This window comes from Ascidia mentula, chromosome 9, assembly GCF_947561715.1.
Source record: "Ascidia mentula chromosome 9, kaAscMent1.1, whole genome shotgun sequence".
NCBI lineage: Eukaryota > Metazoa > Chordata > Ascidiacea > Phlebobranchia > Ascidiidae > Ascidia > Ascidia mentula.
Window position 1 is genome coordinate 7,468,496 of NC_138574.1, and position 21,325 is coordinate 7,489,820.

Genomic DNA, 21,325 nt, shown 5'->3' on the forward strand with positions numbered 1-21,325 from the left:
GATAACACCTCAGATGGACATGTTAAAGCAATATCTCCAAATCATGATAGCAACATAAAAAGTATTTCAGTACAATCATGAAACATAATATTATTATATTTTACCACTGTTTAATATCTTCATGCAGATAAAAACAAAATCTTCATCAAAGAAATTATATTCAAGTTATTTTTAAATCTGGAATGTTGTTTCCAAAGCAGAACTTTAGTTTTGTGTTTCTATACATGTTTTCATGTTGGACGCTGGATGATGATGTTCGACATTTTGATAAACATAATTCAAACTGGTCGTGTATCGATAGAAACATGGTCTGAAAAATTTGTAGTGCCTTCAGATCAGGGTTATCTTCAATTTGTTGCAAACTTACCTTATGCAATGAATTACCAGACACACGAAGTACTTTTTCGAGCAAAGACCTTTTGTTGGGCTCCATGCAACATGAAACACAATGCTCATAAATTGAACAACAATTTGATTCCACACAAGATGCACAATGATACCTTAAACAAAAAAAAATCCTTGTAAAACAATCTTTTAGGTCAACCATGTTCTTATTCTTATTAGGTTAACCACGTTCTTAGTGTATTTATATTGTGTAAACCTAATAAAACAATCTTTAACTGTGGGATTGCTCTTGATGTGCTTTCATGAATGTAAAAGTGTGACATGAGTCTAAAAGCTCTGTTCCAGATTATTGTATTGAACGACATGACCTTATTATTGTCATTGTAAAAGTGAACAAATAAATTGGTAAAATCCCATGCAAAATTGTCTGATTAAGTTTCCTTAACAAAGAAAGGCTTAGGTTTAGATTTATGATTACCATGCAATTAACTGGATTGCACCACCAGCCTCATATATATACATTCATCTAAATTATTAATAATGCATACAATAATATTAATTATAATCAGTATCCACTCAGTAAATATATATACTAACTAAATTTGAAGTAATTTTTAGCAAGTAAATTGGCACATAAATTAATTTGTGCTGTACACACATATAAAAAAAACTTGATTTAAAACCAACCGGATTGTTGCATTGTTGACTTGATTGCAGCAACCAGTGATTAAAACTTCATCTCTTTTGCACACATATCCATTATCATCAGCTAGTAATGATCTGCCCTTGGCAACACATTGGTAAATTCAATTATTAGTTGCAGTTTTATATTGCACAGAAACAACGTCAAGCATTATAGTTGTATTGTTACAAACGTTTGTGAGATATAAACAAAGTTAAACATTGAACTTGTTTTTTAGAATATTTTAAATTTATGGCAAGTAATTTAAAATGTTGGTGCAAATAAGAGTTACAATATAAACACACCTATGTTCATTATCAGGAAAAGACATTGTTTCAAAATTATCAAATTGTGTTTCTTTATGAAAGTTTGTGGTTGTTACAATTTATTTAAACTGTCATAAGCTGTAAACCAAAAAACATTAGCAAGGACATGCAAAACCTGTAATGAATTCCGGCAGTGTTTTGGTTTTTCCATGTTTAAATTTGTTTCATTATTTCCAACAGTTTCTTCTGAAACGTGCCATTTAAGTTTATGTAGAACATTTTCCAACTTTACCCGATAGTCTGAAGCCTGGCGAAAAATGATTTTATTGTCATGTTCATGTAATAAACAAAAAATATATGTTCCACTCACATCAAATTAACTGTTTTGGGACAGGCATCTTATTGCTAATAACATCCTAATAATTAGTGGTGGGTTGTATTTTTACAGAATGCCAGAAGAGCAGTACATTTCAAATTTTTAAGGAAGTACCTTACCTGTAGTAAAATCTGGTCTTTGTTAACACTTTCTGGTAGTGGTTCCACCATGTTGTACATAAAGTATAATAGTGATGTGAAAAATATGGCAAACAAGACCCACCGCTTTCGTAAGCTTTTTATCATTTTATAAATCGCCTACATAATATTCTAAATTCTATACAGCCAAGACCAAAGAGACGCTGGTGAAAAAAAATTTTTTTTCAGTCGACAAAACTTCAAACGCACCACTTTCGGGTTAGACAATTAAAAAATACCAGGGGCGGCATGATGCATTTCGGGCTGTAAAGCGTCCAAGATCAGTAAATTGGACAAAATCGGTAACCTAAACACGTGACTGCAGCGGCAAACAGGGATTGTACATATTTTTATCCAAGGGGGGGAATTGAAATCATTTAACCTGTATTGCATCATCGATAGGTAACATAATTGTTAGGGAATCACGCTATACCTTGCACTGTGTCCATGATAGGTAAGTTTGTTAAACGTAAGAGTAGTCACGCTATAACTTGCACTATGTCCATGATAGGTAAGTTCGTTCATTGTTAGGGTAGTCACGCTATAACTTGCACTATGTCCATGAAAGGTAAGTTTCTTCATTGTTAGAGTAGTCACGCTATACCTTGCACTATGTCCATGATAGGTAAGTTTGTTCATTGTTAGAGTAGTGCACGCTATACCTTGCACTATGTCCATGATAGGTAAGTTCGTTAATTGTTAGGGTAGTCCCGCTATACCTTGGATTGTGACGCAATAAGTAGGTTTGTTCAACGTTAGGGTAGTCACGTTATACATTGCACTATGTCCATCATAGGTAAGTTCGTTAATTGTTAAACGTTTAACAAACTTTACCTATCATGGACATAGTGCAAGGTATAGCGTGACTACCTTAACGTTTAACAAACTTACCTATCATGGACATAGTGCAAGGTATAGCGTGACTACTCTAACGTTTAACAAATTTACCTATCGTGGACACAGTGCAAGGTATAGAGTAAATGATTTCAATTTCCCCCCTTGGATGAAAATATGTACCCTCCCTGTTTGCCGCTGCAGTCGCGTGTTTAGGTTACCGATTTTGTCCAGTTTACTGATCTTGGACGCTTACCTATGTTGGCCGTAACGTTACAGCCCCCTCTCGCATGATGAGCACACCCGGCGAGCTCGCTATAAGGTCTGTTTACATGATCGGGACTTATCAGTCCCGGGACTTTTAAGTCATGGTACTATCTCCGTTTACATGATCGGCTTTGCGTAAAGTCGCACTGTATGCTGGTCGCAGTTTTACGTTTTTATTTCAACTGGGCAGCTGTTTTTATCGAAACCTTTAGCTATAGTTAGCTTAGCTCCCGGGACTTTTGGTTTGAGACCTGCTTCGCACCGGGACTTTCAAAAGTCTTTTTGCATGAAAACTCAAAACAACTATGGCCGGATACCATATATGTTGCCGAAAGCTGTTACAGCTTGACATCTTTCTCCGTTAAAAATCGTCAAGCAAAATATTCAAGTTGGTATAGTTACATTTTGGGGCACAGCGACAAGAAAACTTTAGTGCTGAAAAATGGTATGGTACCATAAAATCTGACCAACTCTTCACCAGGAATTGTAAAATACACTTGGCAGTTCCAAGACAGGTGAAGAATATGGTAAAAAGATGAAAGTGATTCATAGGTATTTTACAGTTTTGCTTTAAAAACAAACTTACTTTATGTATTTATTAAAGTTGGGTTTATGTTTTACTTAAGTGAGCTACCCAAACATATGCTTTGGCAACAGAACCCAAAGTTGCAGAGAAATTGGTGTAGCCTGCTAAGAGTAGAACTTGCAAAAAAAGTGTTGTAAAGCAACAATATTTTACACTATAAATTGTTGTGTTTTTAAAACTTATGAAATGAACCCATGTTCGCATCACATCCTGTTCCTGTGCTATTGAATCTTCAGATCAAAAAGGTCTTGGAGAAAAACTACATTCTACATTCACAGGGCATATTTGCTGTTGGCATTATTTTGCAATAAAAATTGTTTTTTGATTTTGTATTCGTAACATTCTGAGGGGATATTGCATTGTATTGGTGTGATTAATTTTTTTGTGGTTGGTTAACTCTCATTTGTCTTTTTGTATCATTTCGTTCTTCATAGTTTTGTGAATAAACAAATAGGTCTGTAGTTGTTTTATTGCTTTATTTTAATGAAAAGAAAAAAACTTAGAAGGTAAGAAAAACTTAGAAATTTATATCACAACTTTCAACTTTTGAGAGATAGCTAAGCTACAGGCCACATCTCTGTATTTATATGGAAAAGACTTTCTTGGTTGGAAAATGCCCTTCTCGAACTCTGTCCTGCGTAACAGAGTAAAATAATGTGTAACAACCCCCCAAGGACTGACAATTATATAGGCTGTTTGCAATGCAAAATGACACAAACGTTTTATTACCAGAGCATGGTAATGCATATTTAATTTAGTTTTTGTTTTTATTTTGATAAAAACGCACGACGACTGTTTCTATATCCCTTGCAGTATCAAACAAATATGGCCGCAGCCAAGACTTATAGCCTCGTCCAGTGTTATAGAAATTTTGACAATATTGATCGGGAGATTATAGGGTATTTTAACACCTATTGTAAGTTTCCGTGTAAATGATTTTAATAACTCGCAAAGTAGGTGTGGTAAAATTGTAATTTGATTACAATTTTCGCCTAAAACCAAAGCAACAATTTGATTTGTGATTTCGGTCTCATATTATCGTAAACTTACCTAAATAATGTAAACAAACCAAAAAATGTGGTGTAAATTCAAGATTCTATACCGCATATGCGCACGTTATGGCAAATTACGCAACTCATATTCAGAAACAGTATTTAAGGCGACTCAAAGGTCTCTTTCTCCAGAAAAGCGACGCATTCTCTTGTTTATTTTGCGCCCTTGTACAAGGCCTTAACGAGACCATTTTCCGTACCGAGTTCCTCGCTATGCTGTGCTGTGCAAGGTTTTATGGCCGTAATGTGTACGAACGATCAGCGCGTAGAGCTATAGCGTTTAAGGGCGTATGGGGCGTATGGGGCGTATGGGGCGTATGGTTAATATTCCTCAAATTTAACAATTTTTGCGTTTTTTTCTCGTAAAAATATTATAAGACACAATGGACGCTAAAGAATATTTGTCTTCAAGGATTGATGCGGTAATCAACGTTACTGACATGTGACATGTCAGCCCTCACAAACAAACAGGGGTGACAACGTGTGTGCTGTCACCCCTGGATTTCGTTTAAATTAAAAATGATTGCCAGAAAAACCACATACATTATACTATGCGTTAAGTTAGTTTCAAAATACCTTTATTATCACCGTCACAATCATGACAAATACAAGTGTCTTGTGGATTGTTACGCAGCGCAGCAGTTGTTGCAGCATATTGGTAAGAATCGGCATTCATAATGGTAAGAATTCAATTGGTAAGAATCGGCATAACTACATCTGCAATAGACCGAGTGAAACAAAAATGTGCCGCTTTCAGTAAGGGTGTCCGTAATAAAAGTGTTTAAAACTTAGTGCTACAAAAACATGGTTCGGTGTAAAAACAAAGTGACACGAAACGGAATTTGCGTCGTTTGCCTATGTTTAAGGCGGAAGGTCACCCTTAATATTTTACAAAACGTTAAAAAATCGACGCCTATGATGATACTTATGATATAGCATATCATATTTATATTAGAATATTAATATGATTGTTTTCCAATTTTTATATCGTTGGAAAGTTTATGATCTATTACGTGAAAGCTTATGATCTATTACGTGTAAACAAATCAAGTCGATACCCCGCAAGATGGCCAAGTTACCCGCGCCCATAGGTTTGTTAACTGGCAATTTTTTTGTCCCTCTGGTCAATAAAATGCATTCTCGTGGATTGATCATAACTTCATCTACAAATCCGCGGCCCCAACTACACCTATACCATTTGAAAGCTTGTTTAAATACCATTCAAACCATACCTATTAAGTCAAGTGACGAAGGAAATGTGTATCTACCGACTGAATATTAATCATAAACGTAATTCAAATTTACACTTTTTCGCTCATAATTCTTTTCACAAATTCGAGGTCCCAACCACACTAATATACCATTGCAAGGCTTTGGTTAAAAACAATTTTCAGAAAATTTTCACAAACGAAATAAGCACAATATAATTCCACCGAAAGCGGGAAGATACTACTACACCGGGTCACAAAGTTTTCTCCAAACTTGATCGACATATAAGCCTGTGTAACATAGAAATATGTGTGGATACTAACGCTTTCAACTCAAATATATAACCACAAATAACAGGTTTGCACCTTAACCATTAAATTCGCACAGAATTTAATTTTACACAGACTTATATGTGGATCAAGTTTGACGAAAACTTTGTGACCCGGTGCATTAGGTGCGTACAACACATAGCCTATACTCAAGTTTTTTCGAAAAAAGTTTCAAAAATATCATACCAAACTTTGTTTAATAACAACACAACACAAGGGTTAATGGAAAAAAGGGAAGCAAGTTTTGAAATCAATGTTTTCGCCCAATCAGCATGGAAGGTAATTCTTAGTTCCCTAGATTGATTGAAATTATTTACAAGAGCGTGACTAGAATTTTGTGAAAAAAATCAAATAACCTGTTCGTGCTTGTCAAACTAGAGTTTAAACGAAGAGACTCTAATGGTTGTCCATATGATTGGTTTCGCCTCGCTTCCTCAAATTCAGTTACACTTGTTTTTAAAATTTAGGCATTCTCTTTCAAAGAACTTCCCGGATATGATAACAGCGGTTCTGTATCATGCTGTTTTGGTTCGGTTTGTTCTATCAACTTTAAAGCATTTTAGAGGAAACGTGTACACAATGACATGGTATTACAGAACATATACTTGTTGTGCAATAGTATTATAAGCATCGTGAGAAACTTTCACGCATCGAGAAAGCCACCAGGAAGCCTTCATCTCGAAAACGTGATGTGTGGTGCTGAAACGACTTTTGTAAACGTGCCTTTTTATTGTGACGCCTGGCCAAAATATTATTGCTTGACAAAGTGTTGATAACTTAATTCTGCCTCTTCTTGTCAGGTTCACTGACACTTAAAAGGTTATAGTTTCTTATTTTACAAAGCAATGTTTGCAATATGCGAAGGCTCGAAGGTAGACGGCTAATGGCAGTCTAAAGGTACAGTAACTAAACAGTATTGCTATCCATCACGCTTGTTTTGTCACCACAGATTGTTACGTCACAGTTTCCTTTGAATGCTGTATCCCGAGTTGTTGGTAAGTAAGTGCATATCATTGTTTGCATCACATATTTTGGCTAGTAGTATAGGAATGCAGCCAGAATAGGCTTAAGGTAAACTATATAGGCTGCATAAGGGTGTGTGAAGTAAAAGAACATCTCTTAATTCGATGCGTAAAAACATGTTCCGCAGACTGGTACTTCAGAGATTGCGCAAAAAAGCACGAGAAAAAAGTGCGTGGTTTAGGGCCACCGATAGAAAAACGAGCAATGATCCTGCTTCAGGTGTAGCATTTCATGCCATACGTTTTCTGGTAAAGTAACCGGATAAATCACTGCACGTGTTTTAGCTAATGAAAACGGGCGGACGAAGAGAGAGTCATTGCGTATCGGAAACAACTGTGAGTGCAGTAGCAGTGGCAGCCATGCAGTGTTTTTTGGTTTAATTGGTAGGTTTGAATCGCCAAAATATGGTGGTGTGCACAGCAAATAGTCGAGTTCCGTTGCAGTTTTCAGTTGATTGATTGATAAAATACAGTTTCGTTGAACAAATATATTGCATGATTGACTGTGATGCAGTCAGTAGTATTTGCGAACCTTTATAATATGTACGGCCTCGAGCTATTATGTAAAGCTGATTTTCAACAACAGGTTGAATACCAAACAATGTCTGTGCGTGTATTTAAATTTCCACAATCAGAAGCAACAAAAAAAGAAGATGGAAGTTTGGGGTCTGAAGGCCTGGAACAGAAAAACCTTGATACTGAAAGTGACAATGGAAGAAGGTTAACTCGCACCAACGCAACTAAACATAAACAAGTTACACCAGGCACACAAAACGAGCAACAAAAGGAAATTGAGGATACCGCAATAAAGCTTGGAAGCTTCAGGCTTGAAGCAGAACAGCGAGGCATATGTAAGTAACAAATTTGCCATATGGAAGTTTTACAAAACTTACTAGCAAATGTGGCAGTGCACATAGTAAAAAAGATGTACCGGTACTTTTCTCTGCGTTAATCCCTCCAGTCTGAAAATCTTCTTTCATTATAGTCGAAGCGTGACGAACAGTTTTGGTATGTGTTATTTTAGCCACACTCAAGATGTGCTTTAGCAATAAAACTATTTCGCTCCCAAGGTGTTATTAACTGCAAAACTGGCTTGATAATATTATAATTCTACGGTATTATGTTATTTGTAATTGAGGGAACTAACTTTATCTTTGACAACTTAACATTTACATGGTGTGGGTTTCATAAGATTTGTGTCACTATTGACTCAATATTTTACCCTATACCCATCGTTCGGTGTTTTTCAGTGCGTCATACAGGAGACAAAACTGACCCTTTCCAATTTTTTGAGGTACACATTTGCCCTATCGTTAAGAATAAGGCATTTTATATACCTACCATTGATTCACAGGTTGAACATGCTCCATGTCATTTGTTGAAATCCCGCGTGCTACAGGGGCGAAACATTTCTAAAGGAAGATTTGGAGATATTCGTAAGTGTCATCATAATCTTTCAGGGCAAACGTACACGCTCAGTAGTTCTTAAAATGCTCGCGCCCAAACACTTCGTCAAACTGTGTTTTCTCTTGACCCCAAAACTATTAACACAACCCAATTACACTCAAGTTTGGTTCAAACACTAAGGCCTGTCTGGCAGTAACCCTTATATACAATGGAGCAATTACAAACACATTTACGTTAACGCCGAAATCGTCAACAGCTTTCTTGTTTTTTATGCCCAGTATGTAGCGAGTCATTTACTATGGTCTGTGTGTTTCGTCAAAGCAGGTAATGGTGGACAAATTGCTTCTGTGTAAAAAATGCAAAATATGTACGATGAAAACTTTTGCTTGAACTGTAACGTTTTCAGTTGACACGCCGGATCCATATGTGCTCATACATATTCGCGATGCCCCAGATGGACGAAAACGTACTAAACACATAGATAATGAACCCAACCCAGAATGGAATGAAGAGCTTACCTATCTTTTGCCGCCTTATTTGGACAAGCACATTATTGCTGAGGTAAAACTTGTATAATACGAAAAGGCACTTCTGACAATACTGTTGATTTGTTACGACGTTTTGCATTTTTGTACAGTAAACTATGTTAAATTATAATTTAACAGTCTTAAAAGACTGCTGTTTTCTCTCCATAGATCAGATTAATGGATGCGAACTATGCAATCGATGAACAAATGGGCTCAGTGGAGTTTGATGTGGGTCAAATACCTTTGGAGAAAACAGTGTTGAAAACATTTAGCTTTAATGAGGTGATTTTTTATTGTTTAAAAGGTACAACTTTAAATTAATTTTTAAATGTTTTTGACAGACGTCGGAAGTCGATATCGAGTTTACCAAGACATACAAGTAAAACTTGACACCTTTTGCCAACAAAACCTTAAAACTTAGCTTCCATTAAAAATTCAGGTACGAATCAGACATCAGGTACAGCCTTGCTCTTTGTCCTGAGGAAAAAGAATTTCGTTCCGCACGAAAGCGCTCCGTGTTTGAGGCAATGCGACGCGTCATGGTTGCTGGGCCTCGCTCGATTCGAGAGGTAGTTCTCGACAGTAAATATCTGTCTGTTGACATTTGGCCTGCTGGACCTGACACATACATTTACAACACATTATTCAACCAAATTGAAAGCGATGAAGTGAATTATACAAAAACACTACACCCAATTGTTTGTCAGCATACGACTGCATATCACAACAACTTGTTGGACTTAAATTTTATAATTGGTTTTGTTGTGATGTGATGTGATTTCTGGGCTAAACATAGATTGATGTTGCAAAATTTGTCTGTAGTTGATGTAAAACATTTTGATTTAATGAGACGTTTAGAGCCTCGTAACCTTTTACGGTCCTTTGTTGTCGAAGCAGTTCATTGCCTTGGTTGTTTTTTTTACGCAAAGCCCAATGCGTCTACAAATAATTTAATTTGAAGAAAAAAAATGAACTTTTTAAACACAAAGTCTGAAACTGTTTGTGGTGTGTTGTAGTTGTTGATTGACAGTTGGCATAAAACTCTGCACCTGTTGTACTAACGTTTATGTGATCGTTTAGACACCTACGGTTGCTGTAATTGGTTCCGGAGGAGGTTTTCGAGCAGTAACTGGATACTCTGGGGCAATGAAAGCTCTTCATGATATGGGCATACTTGACTGTGCAACATATGTGGCTGGCTTGTCTGGTTCCTCATGGTAATAAAACAATGCATATGTCATACAAGGTTTTCTGTTTTCATGCAAACATGTGCCCAGGTACCTGGCTACCCTGTACGCACACGATCAATTTCCGGAACAAGGACCCGAAATTATAAATGAAGAAATACGGACAAACATTCAGTCAAGTCCATTTTGGCTGCTTCGGCCCGAGTGTTTAATGAGATACAGGTAACTCCACGATGTGATGTGAATTTGTAGTTGTAAAACTTGGTGTAAAAATGAAAATGTGTGTTTAAAACTTTGCTCATAGCTACGATGTCGCGGGTTTGTATCTTACATTTCTGTCGCGGGTTTGTATCTTAAAACTTTCACATTGGTTTTAAAGTTGGCTGCCTTTGGCAGTTACGTATATGGGGAGGTGCGACTCGGCTACTTCGCCATTTGTTGCTTTGTGGACATAGTATACTTCGATTACTTTGGTTTGCAGGACATTCTATTTCCCTTTCTTTCTGGGCTTGTGCCTTCGAAAATCCTACCCTAAAATCCGTGGACAAACGGCACAGATTTTGAACCAACAAAAAAACAAAATAGTTTTTCAGTTTCCTGCAATTCACAGTTTTTTTTATCATATTTAGTCATAGGCTTCGGGCAAAAATGAAATCTGGTCAACCGGTTACTTTTACCGATTTTTTTGGCCTTCTTATTGGCCAAACCTTGCTCGGATCGCAGGTCAGTGCAAACTATGTAATCCTATGTATTTATTCTTTACTTTTGTAATGTTTTTTAGAAAATGGAAACAGCAAAACTGTCAAACTTTCGCAACAAAATTGAAAACGGAAAACTCCCGATGCCTTTAATGACTTGTCTGCACGTTCGCCCAAATATGTCAGCAATGACTTTTCATGGTATGCAAAAATATGGTCGATTTTTGGGATTACATCTAGCGTTTGTGTAACAAATTTTTGAACAGATTGGATAGAATTTAGTCCGTATGAAATCGGAATGGCGAAATACGGAGCGTTTATGAACACAAAGTATTTTGGGAGTAAGTTTTATATGGGAGTTGTGGCTAGAGAATTTGAGGAAAGCCCCCTTCATTTTTTGATGGTGAGTAAATAGGCCATTTTTTGATGGTGAGTGCAAGCCTAACAAATAATTTGATTGCATGCACGAATATTCCTTAAGTAGCAGTAATGGCCAGTACAAAAAAAAATAGCTTCTGGCAAAGAACATGTACATTTAATGAAAACATCATGCCTCGTGACAATTGTAACAGAACAAATATATGTGTACACCATCGCACTTTAACATCCCTTGCCGTGTTTCAGAAATTAATTATGGACACCACTGCACAGTTAATAATTATGTTGGTGGTCAATTAAACAAGCATAAACATTTTTCAGGGTATATGGGGAAGTGCATTTTCAATACTTTTTAATCGACTGGTGGAGAAAAGCAAAGGTTTAGATAAGGCGGATTCAAAAAACGAAGATTTCCGACAAGAACTTGAAAAAGAACTAGGTAAGGTCTGCATATGTGATATTTCACCGAATTTAAGTTAAGTTTGAACAACGCGTACAATGCTTTATTTGTCGGTTATACTTTGGACATGTGTAATACAATGCGTGTTAATTACTGTTTGAGATTTGTTTTCTTGGTATTTTTTTACCAAACATTGAAACATTTTGGCAGACTGAATGATTCAATATCACACTTTTCAACATTCATTACACTTTTAGATCACACGTTAAAAAATCAAATGAACGTGGTGGATGAAGATAGTGACGAAGATTTTAGCGACGACGAAGATGAAGACGAAGAGGAATATTCTGATGCTTATCAGGAATTTCCAGAAGATTCAGAGTCAGTAATTCACTTTTTAACGACTGAACAAAACTGTATTTTGCGCTGCATGATCTCATTTATATTTGTTTAAAAAACACTATAATTTAAAGCTTTCTTTGAAGCATTTTTGAAAAAAATATTTCTATATTGTTATATTAAATATTTTTGTACACGAATAAACATGATTTATTCGTTGTACTTTATCGGAAATTAATGACAGACGACAGCGAAGAAATACTTGGTTTGGATTAATGCCTGAAGAACCGATTTCCTCGAAAAGGTACCATTCGTTACACTTGATAAATTCTATTTGTTTAATATTAAAAACCAAAATTATAAAAGAGGATATAAAAATTTTATACAATCAAATTAAACGAATAAATGATATACAGTTTTGCAGGCAAATGCATTTAAATAAACATGTTTAACTGCATGGTATGGATAAACACTTTATTTCAGTATTTTTAATGGTTTGGTTGCATGTTTTCTGCATATTTTCTGATTGCTTTTGTTACATTTTTGCAATGTTTTGCCACGTGCACTGCTTTGTATGTAGACAAGATGCAAAACGCCCGAGTTTGATTGCCAGTTGGTTTGGATTTGGTGGTGCCCAAGCAAACACGCCACCAGAAATACCTGAAGAGCCTGAAAACAAAGACCCAAAGCAAAAAGGATTTTTTAGCTCCCTTGTATCCGGCATGTTTGGATCACATTTTATGGAGGTTTGAGAAGTTGCTTTTTCAGTAATAACCCCATTGTTCTTGCAAGTACTGTTTTTTTTAGTCCCGTGATAACCGCGCAGGAAAAATTCTAAACTACATGCGAGGTTTATCTTTGAATCGGACATATCCACTTTCCCCATTCACCCCCGTCATTAAATCAACAATTGCTGAAGGTTGGTACACGTACAAAAACTTTTAAAATTGGCGTTATGTATCATACTTATTGTTAGATGGAGAGTTTCAAAAGATCCACGAACCCATGGAAGTCAGGCGAAAAAAAGTCCACTTGGTTGATTCCGGTCTCACATTCAACTCTCCCTACCCTGTCATCCTGCGACCCCAACGGGCGATTGACTTGATAATATCGTTTGATTTCAGTGGTCGGCCAAAGGATAGCGACGAACCTTTTAAAGTATGTTTACTTTTGCGTAATTTAAAACCATGAACTTTTTGGAAAAAAACTTAACCTTTACCTATTTATAGGAAATACTTCTCGCCGAAAAATGGGCGCGGATGCATCACCTGCCGTTTCCTAAAATCGACAGATCTGTTTTTGCTGAACAGGGTATGAAAGAATGTTATGTGTTCAGAGACGAATCGGATGATCGTGCACCAATCATCATCCATTTCGTTCTTTGCAACGAGCAGTTCAGGAAGTTCTCAGCACCAGGTTTAAAGCGTGCCGCATGATGAAAATTGCTATTAAATTCTAATTTTCCCCATTTCATGGTCATGTGAACCTTTTTAGATTTGATGACATGTTGTATTATAGACGTACCCCTTACGGAAAGTTTCTGGTTATGCTTAATCATTGCATTTTACAGCACAGTTTGGCTATGCTGGTTTCAAACCTTGTTATTTTTTGGGAAATATCTTCAGCTCTTCCTTGGTTACAGGTGTTCCCAGAAAATCGAGTGACAAAAGGGGCGACTTCAGTATATTTGACCAGCCGAAAACGCCATACTCGACATTCAATTTTCAATACTGCAACGAAGCATTTGACCGACTTAATACACTCATGGAATTTAACACACGTCTACACGCGGAAGTATGTAATACCGAGAACGTTTGTATCTTACAGTTAAACCCCAGTATTATTTTTCACGTATGTAGGTTTTTGATTTTGTTTTTCTTCAATTCCATTTTTTTTCTTTGTTCACGTCTTTAGACCATTTTGGAAGAAATTAAACACTGCGTTACTTTACGCCGTCACTCACAAACTAGAGGTTCTATTACGTTGAACGACATTCGAAACTCCTTCCATATGAGTGAAAGAAACAAGCAATCGTTGGAAAAGGCGATAATGACTTCAGGAAACATACCACTCGACTGATATCTGACCAGCGAACCCCGCAGGCGTTTTAACTAAACACAATAGACTTCTCCAGCAAATAACAACACTGCAAACAAAAACGTTTTGTTGGATGTATGTACAGTTGTTGTATGTCGTGTGTGTGTATTCTGCATTCCGACTCACAAACCCAGCTTTATGCAATCGCTCAGTAAGACATTCACCAACAACGCATGTAGCACTATGTGCTAAAAACGTGCAAAAATTAGGCTATTTTCGTTCTATGTTGCATATCGTTGAAAGCATTGAACTTTTGTAATATGTACATATATTAGTAAAAACTCTTTTGTAGTTCTTGTATTTTGGTAATGATTGTAGCTTTGAAACAGAAGCCTTACTATATTTTCATTTTATCCGGGCACCTTATAACGAAAAAACCTTCGGATCCTTGCCCCTTTTCTTAATAGTGGATATTTCTGATCAAAGATAAGAATAAATATAAATTTGGTTTACATAGCAATTAAATTCTGTACAAAATAACAACGAATGCAATTTGCATGTTTCTTCATCTCGTTCCCGAAATAACTTTGCACAAAGTTATTTTATTTACAAACATATCAACCTGTTAATTTCCGCATGACAAATCTTACACGTTGCTGTGGAAATAGTGTGATCATACAAAAAACAATGTAAACCGTTTATTGCGTCCATGACCATTCAGAAAATGAGTTTTGTCTAAGATATATTTATTGAGTACTTTGCGTCCAATATCGCAAGTGTTCGGGTGTAAACGTATGAGGTTGGTAGTTTATTGATTGACTTCCGTCTGAATCCAATGAAACTGGTGTTGGTGGAATCTGATGTTCTTGTGAGGCTAAATGGACACAAAGAAACATTTTCATTTTTTCTGTTATCATATGTAATTTAGTAGGAAATACGATTAATTGTGCCAGATGAACGAAATGTCTGGTGGCACCAGAAACAACAACACAATAAATACGATTCGCTATCAAATCTTCATTTTGCACCAGCAACAAATGCTTCCTACCTGCTGGAAAAGATGTTATTGATCCGCTCAATACGTTTATTCTGTTATCGCAACCGGTGTTTGTCGACGAATGTGTGATGCTGCTCGGAGTTATCGTAAGATTGGCGTTGGTAAGACAAGGAGAGTAGTTCGCTGTTTCATCATTGTATGTTTGGTAGGGAGTTGCGTGGTTGACGTAATGATGGGTAATGCCGTACTTGTAACTCAAAGCTTCGGCATGTTTTGTCAAATCTATGCAAAAGTATTTTGATTGAATTAAATGAACAGTGAAGACGTTTGGGGGGCTTAGAACATTAAAAAAGTAAATCGTAACTGTAAATGATTGTTGTAATGTTCAATTACAAATATTTGCGCTGTAAATTTGCAGGAGTTGCATAATGTATACATACTTTCTGGCCAATGTGCGTTAGTCGCGGAACAACTTGCAAAATCAGTGCAAGATTCGCCAAGAGGAACAACGCCATAAGACAGTATTTGTGAATCTAAAAGACAAAAAATGGTTACCAAGCTGAAGCTAAAAGTTTCCAAATCACTTACTGTTGGTATGTGCATGATGCTGCATTGAAGAGCAGTGGGAAGAAATAGTAAAGTTCGATGATTGAAGGTTTTCAGACATACTGTTGCTGCTACTGCGTTGATGGCGCATTTTTTCTTCTCGTCTCCATTTTGCTCGTCGATTGGAAAACCAAACCTGTTTGGACAACATAACTGAAATATTTAATTTACTGCAAACTTTTAGTTGTATTCTCAGGTAAGTAACTTGCCTGTATTCGAGCTTCTGGCAAGTCGATTTTAGCAGCTAACCGTTCTCTTGCAAAAACATCTGGATAATGAGTTCGTTCAAATTCTAAAAGTCAAAGAAAAATTACACTTTAGACGTAGCTGGAATATCAGACTCAGATTTTCAATAACTAAAAATATTAAAGGAATGAAACAGGGGTTAAATATACTTATTTTTAAGGTTTACTGAAAGCCATCCAAAACAAATTTTCAGTTAAAAAATCGTTTTGCCATGCACTACACACCCATACCTTTTTCCAAAGCTTCCACTTGGTCCTGGGAAAAGGAAGTTCGATTTCGTTGTAACTTGCGTTTTAATTGTAGCCGAGCGTTGGTGTCTTTTGTTACCTGTTGGTCATCCACTAAAAACATCATACAATTTACATAAAAGAAGTGTATTTATGTACAACTACTGTGAAGTCTCTGTGAGAGTGGGTTACAAAGAAAAAGTCTAATCTTCTTTACGGCGCACGGATTAAGGGAATGAGATCGACCCTCGCTATGGGATCAGGTCAATCCGAATTCCCATAATTATTGAAAGAAAATTAGCTCCGCGAGAAAAGTCAGCACAATGTTCATTCATGCATTATAAACATAACGCATAAAAAACAATTAATTTACCTTAAGGAAAACAACCACGTATTTTTCTTAAAGTGGAAAATATCACAGTTTAGTGGGTCTGCTATAACTGACGCCCACGATTTATTTTGACTGTTGGATCAACTGGATTTTTTAGCGTCCCCGTGTTTAAGCAAGTATGAAAGTGCCCATTTAAAAGTTAATCGCATACAAGTCTCTCTTTACATAAAACTGAGAAAATCTTCACACTATTAGACACGGATTTGTTCGGGTAAAGGCTTTAATGGAGGGTGTTGGTCAGAGTTTTTTCGGAATCATAGAAAAATAAAGGCACACAGCTTACTCTTTTCACCCCGCTTTTTGTTACCACCCATATATTTTACTGTGTAAAATATAATTATTTGCTTATTTATCGAGAAAAAAAAATATTTGTAAATTCCCTTTTTTGCGTGAAACACCCATGTCAACTTGTAACTAGGTGTGGCATTTAAGTTAAGGTTTTTGATTTGTTGTCTATTCATGCGTAAGTAACTAGTTTGAGCAAGTATCCAATATCAACGATTTTTTATGTCTATACGATGATTTCCACTGCGGAGTTGACGAAGCAAGGCTATTATCCCCCCTGTGAGCCGTTCGATACTGGCTTATCGTATTTGCGGCCGAGATTCTAAGCAGACAGTTTGACGGCGCGACATATCCGCAAACCGAGACGAGCTCTTTTAACTTGAAAACCAAAAATCGATATGCAAGTAAATCAATCGATGATAATGTTTGTGACGGTTCAAATACTCTGTTTACAAAAAAACATTTCATACAATTTATTTGAGATACTTTCTGTGAAAATGACATTTTTGAATTTTACAAATGTACAGAAAAGCTTTAGCTCACCTGTCATACAGGAGGCATTTTTTTCAACGGTTTCTTGATGATTTTGTTTTGTTGAATCATACCATGAAGTACTTGTCCACTCATCGGGAACTCCACTTTTGTTGGATGCAATGCCATCATTAAATGTGCGACTGTTTTCTCCATTTAAATTTCGTAAAACACGATTGATAGAAGATACCTTCATAACAATATAATAGGTCCTTATGATTACATAACTTTTTACAAATCTGTCGGTTTGGTTACTTACGCTAGGTATATTTTCCGCGTTGCATACGGCCTCGTTCAACAGCCTATCTCTTATTTCCCAGGCAAATATGCTTGGACATTCTCGTTTGTACATTGCAATTTTGTTGACAACTTGTGGAGTGGCAACACGGGGTTTACTTCCACCAATAGCTCTGGGTCGAATTGTTCCCGTCTCGTAGTACCTTTCGTTTTCATCGAATTATTATTTGCTGGTGCTAATTACGTTTATTGTGTTTACTTTATTTTATTCTGCTTCAAAAAATTACCTTGCCAATATTTTGCTGACACAACCATTAGAAACTTGAAGAATTCGTGAAATGTCGCAAGGCCTTGCTCCGTTATGAGCAAATTCCACTATTTTCTGTCGAATGCTGTCTGGCAGAGGACGACCATTTACAAACATTCCACCTAGTTGATTCACACCACTGTGTCCTTAAAACAAGAAACAGCATGTTTAAAAACCTTTGATTTGTTCAATGCATTCATTTGTACTAAAACTGGCAATGAACAATGACCCTTTAGGATTTCAAAATAACTATTTTAATTAGTTTATGGCGACATACATCCTTCCAATCAATTAGTTCAATTGTATGGACGAGTTTCATGCTGTGTAATTGTTCCCATTGAATCACGACACATAAATACACCAAACTTCAAATTACCAAACGAATTTGTTTTTTTACTTTTATGCCAGTACAATTATTCTCAAAAAGGTACGTTTTTATTATCTCTGTGTGTTTCATTATAATACATTACCTTTATGAGAAAGATTCTCTCCAAAACATAAAGCAACTGTAGTTGGATGAAACGTTGAACCAGAAGAAATATGACCAGATATGCGATTTTCTGCATTTTCCATATTGTACTAAAATGTTTGGTAATTGCCGCAGAACCTTGTAACATAAAACCTGTTTAATAGCTTGACAAAACTTAACAGTTACAAAAAGAAAACGGTGATGCGATCTCACAATCTCAGTTTATGAAATTAGGTGAGTCAAATTGAGTCTGTCGACAAATGACGCCATATTTGCTCACACACTTAGGTCTGTGCAAATCGGTCAATATTTTGGCACCCAGATGCCAGTTAAATATAACTGGCTGAGGACGAAAGATAAAATAAAATGAAAATAAGGCGGAACAACACACATTAATCAACACCTACAGGCCTGGGATTTGTTTACTGGCTCCTTGATTAGAACGTATCGCAGACACTGGATTTGGGCATTTTACAAAAAAAATGTGTCAACGAAATATTATTTTTAAATGGCGCAACTGTCGTGTCTCTTAATTTCTCTCTTGCAAATAAATGCCTGTTTCTTTCCTGATACCTTACTACAATGAATTTTAACACAAGATGGCGGCCATCAGAATAACATAATCCACATGTTTTTGGTCGTTTCCAACAATGGGCAACGAAAGCGCTTTCCTATTTATGACCAAATCCTGAGAATTAACGCAGCAGGAGCCGATTTTAACCGGGTTGAGTTGCTGAAAAGCGACAGCATTACGATTTGGACTTGCACGATACGTATAACATATACAAAACTAAACAACTAAACTCAGTCTGCTTATGGTCTTTTTTTGTGCAAACACGTAGGCCGTCAACTGTACCAAAATTTAGAGAAAGCGCATGAATTTGACATGTTGTCAAAATAATTCGAAAATATACGCTCGCATTGAGGACGCCATTTTGCGTAAACTCTCAACTTCCGACAAAAGTACGGGGAAAAGCATAATTTCGGAAAAGTATAATGATAGAATACTGATGTCTTAAATATACCTTCCTATAAAATAAAATCAACCAACTAATAAACAAGAACTTTGTGGTTCTATAAAGCTAAGAACCTGGCAATAAATTAACTTTGAGATTTACCAACATTCGGTAACCTACGCACATTCGTGTGAGGTGAACCGTCATTAACAAAAAATCACAGTTGTACAGGACAACTTTACCCGTAGTCGATTTTTTCTACGTTCTTCTCATCGGAGTCCGAGATTTAAATGTGACGCAATAAAAGAACGCCACAGTGCGTGGGAAAGAGGTTGAAGAACGCCGAGTAACGTCGCGCTATGGCGAGCGCTCTACGCGCCTTTCAACCGGCGGCAACGTTAATGATGCCGCTGTGAAACAATGCCTATTAGAGACAATTAGTAAAACCATGGATTGGGAATAAAACAAAACCGCAGCGTGCTGTGAATGTCGGGGATTTTATCGCTTGCAATGGATTTTGTGGTCAAAAGCGTGAACCCATTTAATTCATAACAATAAAAAAAATACTTTGAATAAATTCTCTTTTCAAATAAAACTGGCCACAGCTGAAAATAAATCATCATTATAGGAATTGTATTGATACTTTGTCTCGAAACTTTAGTGACGTCGTTCAAATGTATATAGGTATAGCATTTTTTATTGTCATGAATTAAATGGGTTTACGCTTTTGACCACAAAATCCATACAACAATATTTGTAAAATTTTTAGTTACGGCGCCATTGGAAATTTGCAGTTAGTTATACAATAAATTTTTGTTTTGTTGAATTTAAATTAGATATATTTGAGGAATTTATTACCTTAGGGCCCAAACTTTGTTGTACAGGTTCATCACAAACTAGCTGCTGCTGACAGGCAATTGGAAGGTCTACTCATAGGCCTATTTATATCGCAGAATTTAGCAATCGGCAAGAATAACATTAAAAAGACGCCAAAACATCATATAAAAACAACATATTTAATTAATCGTTATATCAGTACCATGTTAGGCCGGGTCCACACACCGGTGGATTCTTTGTTTGTTTCATTGTCCCGAGCGTACGCCCGCACGCCGGCGTATAATGAAACAAACAAAGAATCCGCCGGCGCAAAGCGTGAGTGTGGACCCGGCCTTATAATTAATCATTCCTATAGTGTCTTAAAATAAAGCGTACTGGCAAGGGATACAAATTTGAGTTAAACACATTGCTAATTTCCAATTATTTCAAATTATAAAGATATCAAACTACATGTTTTTAAGATAGGCCTACAATATAAGGTAGTGTTGTCTATTTACCTGATTTTTGCATTCTATGAATGACTCGAAATGGTTTGCTGTGTGGCTGTTGCAAAGTAGCCTATAACTTTTACTACTAATTTTCCTCCATGATGCCAAAGCTCCTGTTTTTATAGGGTACATTTTTATACTAGTCGCATAATTATGGTTGATTATTCACCATATGGTGGCATTAACACAACTACATTTTTAAGTTTTCTAGACATACTTTTTAAATGATAACAATTGACCAATATGCAAAGCGTTTTGCATTATTGAGTATTTTGTCATGTTTTCTGTCCTCGGTGAACTATCTGCCAGTCAATTAATCCATGTTTTTCAATAAAACGATAAAAAACAGTTTAACTTTAAAATTCAAAAACGCATGTTTCCGATGGTTAACATAATTTTCTGTGAATAATTTACCTTTTAAACTGCGAACCTGATTCAAAAACACACACGGTTGTATAGCTTTTGTGATTAAACGTTTTTGTATAGGCGACAATTTTAGTTGTTTTTGAAAAAAAAGTGAGTGTTAGGTTATTTAACATAGGTATTTTATCTACTTGTTTATAATTATTGTATTGGAGGGATAAGTTAGGATTATTTAAGTTCACTTTGAATTTTTTATGCAAAATCCGAACCCACAACTTAGACGTAACTGGTCATGCCCAACGGAGTC

At 36.2% G+C, this 21,325-nt stretch overlaps 3 protein-coding genes across 3 annotated transcripts; 1 reads left to right on the plus strand and 2 right to left on the minus strand.

Annotated features, from left to right (window-relative positions):
- Window positions 1–2: 2 nt before the first annotated feature.
- LOC145914230 (SREBP regulating gene protein-like) lies at window positions 3–2,006 on the minus strand. The gene is made up of 5 exons (XM_083002026.1): window positions 1,789–2,006; window positions 1,469–1,600; window positions 1,033–1,130; window positions 368–500; window positions 3–310 (listed from the first exon to the last, which is right to left on the minus strand). The coding sequence occupies exons 1-5, from the start codon at window positions 1,912–1,914 to the stop codon at window positions 161–163; spliced, it is 639 nt and encodes a 212-aa protein (XP_082858152.1). The 5' UTR covers window positions 1,915–2,006; the 3' UTR covers window positions 3–160.
- A 5,668-nt stretch (window positions 2,007–7,674) lies between these two features.
- On the plus strand, window positions 7,675–14,777 carry LOC145914709 (cytosolic phospholipase A2-like). Its single transcript, XM_083002532.1, has 21 exons — window positions 7,675–7,956; window positions 8,356–8,399; window positions 8,460–8,541; window positions 8,919–9,073; window positions 9,208–9,321; window positions 9,381–9,418; window positions 9,479–9,608; window positions 10,120–10,256; window positions 10,317–10,448; window positions 10,856–10,949; window positions 11,008–11,125; window positions 11,191–11,327; window positions 11,624–11,741; window positions 11,960–12,083; window positions 12,286–12,345; window positions 12,622–12,787; window positions 12,849–12,960; window positions 13,018–13,199; window positions 13,271–13,457; window positions 13,684–13,835; window positions 13,956–14,777. Exons 1-21 carry the CDS (start codon window positions 7,707–7,709, stop codon window positions 14,118–14,120), a joined length of 2,697 nt encoding a protein of 898 aa, XP_082858658.1. The 5' UTR covers window positions 7,675–7,706; the 3' UTR covers window positions 14,121–14,777.
- A 22-nt stretch (window positions 14,778–14,799) lies between these two features.
- Window positions 14,800–18,499, minus strand: LOC145914710 (paired box protein Pax-6-like). Its single transcript, XM_083002533.1, has 10 exons — window positions 18,376–18,499; window positions 17,886–18,051; window positions 17,621–17,801; window positions 17,374–17,551; window positions 16,158–16,268; window positions 15,891–15,973; window positions 15,664–15,817; window positions 15,516–15,608; window positions 15,127–15,357; window positions 14,800–14,952 (listed from the first exon to the last, which is right to left on the minus strand). Exons 1-10 carry the CDS (start codon window positions 18,476–18,478, stop codon window positions 14,825–14,827), a joined length of 1,428 nt encoding a protein of 475 aa, XP_082858659.1. The 5' UTR covers window positions 18,479–18,499; the 3' UTR covers window positions 14,800–14,824.
- Window positions 18,500–21,325: the final 2,826 nt, after the last annotated feature.